The sequence below is a fragment of the Chaetomium globosum genome, genomic scaffold (genome assembly GCF_000143365.1).
Source record: "Chaetomium globosum CBS 148.51 scaffold_6 genomic scaffold, whole genome shotgun sequence".
Lineage (NCBI taxonomy): Eukaryota > Fungi > Ascomycota > Sordariomycetes > Sordariales > Chaetomiaceae > Chaetomium > Chaetomium globosum.
The window spans coordinates 1,907,681-1,910,151 of record NT_165981.1 but is presented as its reverse complement, the minus strand read 5'-3'; the positions used below and the strand labels follow the sequence as shown (position 1 = coordinate 1,910,151).

The window sequence follows — 2,471 nt, the reverse complement described above, 5'->3', positions numbered from 1 at the left end:
CGGGAGTTAATCGCTGACTGGATGTTTGTTGTCGTTACGTAAGGGACTGACATTGAAGGTAGTTAACTTAGTAGGATATGGAGCGGACTTGGGTCTGAGGTGTCTACTTCACGGTGATGGAACCAAGGCATTAACACATTCACATTCACCTCGAGGACCAAACATGTTGACAACCATGTGATTGTAAGCTACATACTGACAAGACCGCTACGCCACAGCTCGCCTCGCGGCTGGCCAGCACCGATAATTAACCCATGCAAAGCACTTCCCACCGTTCACTCCCCATTCATCTCCAGGCCATTCTGCGCCCAGCTGCCCTTCCCTTCTCTTTCCTCCCACCAAGCAATTACCCCCATCCTCTGTCACCCGCCTACCAAGTACGTACAATTTATTCGCCACCACCCCTTAGCAGATATTCTCCAGCGCCTGCGTCCGCATGTACTTCCCCCTGATATCCCCCGGCAACAAGCCAAACAGCCTCGGATCGCCGCCCCTACACCGGATCAATTCCTCCGCCATATCCCCAATCGCCGCCTCCTGGCGGATATCCCCATGCGTCTGCCCGCGCAGCGCCACCAGCCCGTCAAACAGTTGATGATCGAACTTATCGAGCTTCTGCTGCCTGTTCTGCTGCCGCGCCATCGGATAGAGCAGATACACGGCAGCCGCGTGGTCCCAGTCCTGCAACTTGCCCTTGACCTTGAACAGCAGCTGCGCGAAGCGGAACAGGCGGTTGAAGTCGCGCTCGATGACCAGATCCGGCCCGACGCGGTGGACAAAAGCCTGGTTGGCCTCGGCGTAGTTCTGCGCCCAGACGAGGGCGATGAACTCTTGCTGCGAGTCGCCGCGGGTCCGGAAGTCGAGGGCCTTGGCCTCCCAAATCCACGCCTCGGGCACGCCGAACTTGCGCAGGGCGGAAAAGGCGCTGGTTGGGTTGCGTGGGGAGCCGATGCGGTGGGCGTGGCGGCCGAGGTGGTCGCGCACGGCAGCTTCGCGGGAGGCAGCGTCGGATAGCTGGAGCAGGACGAATGTGGCCTGCACCCAGTGGGACTGCACCGTCAGGCTCGAGGCAAAAGATAGCGATGCCATGTCGAGCTTCTCGGCCGCGTCTTGCCCGAAGGAGACCTTACCGGTGGCGTAGATCGCCTTGGTCATGAGCCAGCCAAGGCGGGTATCCGACCAGTCGAAGTCCTGGTTGGCAAACGCCTTGAGAAGTGACCACAGTGCGCTGTCCGGCTCCGGCTCCTTGTCCTGTTCGATGTCGGCCTGGAAGGAACGAACCGCCATGGCAACGTTGGGGGCGGTCCCAGTGGTGTAGAAGAGACGCAGACCAAACGACCGCTTCCAATCCAGACCGAAACGCTGAGAAATGGTAAACGAGTCAACGCGGCTCTCAATAGGGGCATTCTTGACGCCTGAGCAAACACAGGCGTTGCCGGCCAAGAGCTCGTAGATGGCCCGGATAGGCTTCGAGAACTCGGCTAGGACATTAGACTCCCGCCAATCCTTGAGCTGAGCCTTCATGTCCTTGTTCTGCATGCCAATGCTGGAAACGAGAGTGGCCAACCGGAAGTTTCCTGCGGCAAGGAGGTGGCCGCAAGCATCGGCCACACGGTTGCCGGCAAGGCAGATGATGGCCTTTTCCTCAGGGCTGGATTCTTGGGCAAGTGCGCGGTCGGTGGCGTCAGACACCAACTGTCTCCATAAGACAGGCAGGTTGTGTCCATTGTCGTCAAAAAGAAGAGAAGCCAGTTCCCAGGCAAAGTCGCCCTGGGCAAGGTCCCGGAACTCGGGGCCAGCGATTGGCTGCCCCTCCTCGCCGGGGATGCTGTCGATATAATGTTGGAGTCGAGCGAGCATCTCAGGCGATCCTGCCGAAGAGTCGGTGACAGGCAGATTCCCGTCAACCGGCTGGAGGTTAGGCTCTCCATGATGAGTAGTGACCAACAGTTCGTTGGGGCCCCAGTTAGTTCGAGGGACCGACGGGGCCTCCTCTGGGTCGACCTTGGGACGTTGTTGGTAAGGCCACTAAAGCAGAAAAACAATCTTAGTCTGTATTCACAATAAATAGGTACAAGAGGCAACGCTAAAACACCAAATGGCAAATGAAGCCGATGAGCTAGGAGGCGAGCGGGAAACCAACCTTCACGAAACCCTTCGTTGGCGACGCCTGCACCGGCTGCGCCGGGCCCTTTGCCTGCTCAAAAAGCGACTTCATCAAATCGATACTGGTCGCAAAGCCTGTTCCATCGGGCGCAGGCGCATTCCTCTGAGGGGCAGGGCTGCCCCGATCCTCAATATCCCAAGCCGCCCCCGACTCATTAAGAGCGCGCAACGTCGCCCGATCCACCGTCCTCGGCGCCCGCACGCTCGCCTGCAAAATCTGCGTCCAATCATCCCCACCCGCCACTTCAATCCTCGTAGGTGCCGTCGACTTCTTGAAGGCCCGCATGCGCGCCCTCATGATCCAG

General features: G+C 58.8%; 2 protein-coding genes across 2 annotated transcripts in view; one reads left to right on the top strand and one right to left on the bottom strand.

Annotated features, from left to right (window-relative positions):
* The window catches only part of CHGG_08950 (uncharacterized protein), a gene marked incomplete at both ends in the record, with an annotated part of 560 nt that extends 489 nt beyond the window's left edge, over positions 1-71 (top strand). Inside the window, one exon of the mRNA XM_001226876.1 lies at positions 63-71. Coding sequence (XP_001226877.1) covers positions 63-71 — 9 coding nt within the window. The remainder of the gene's footprint in view (positions 1-62) is intronic.
* A 334-nt stretch (positions 72-405) lies between these two features.
* CHGG_08949 (uncharacterized protein) overlaps positions 406-2,471 on the bottom strand; it is a gene marked incomplete at both ends in the record, with an annotated part of 5,729 nt that continues 3,663 nt past the window's right edge. The window contains 2 exons of the mRNA XM_001226875.1: positions 406-2,028; positions 2,144-2,409. Coding sequence (XP_001226876.1) covers positions 406-2,028; positions 2,144-2,409 — 1,889 coding nt within the window. The remainder of the gene's footprint in view (positions 2,029-2,143; positions 2,410-2,471) is intronic.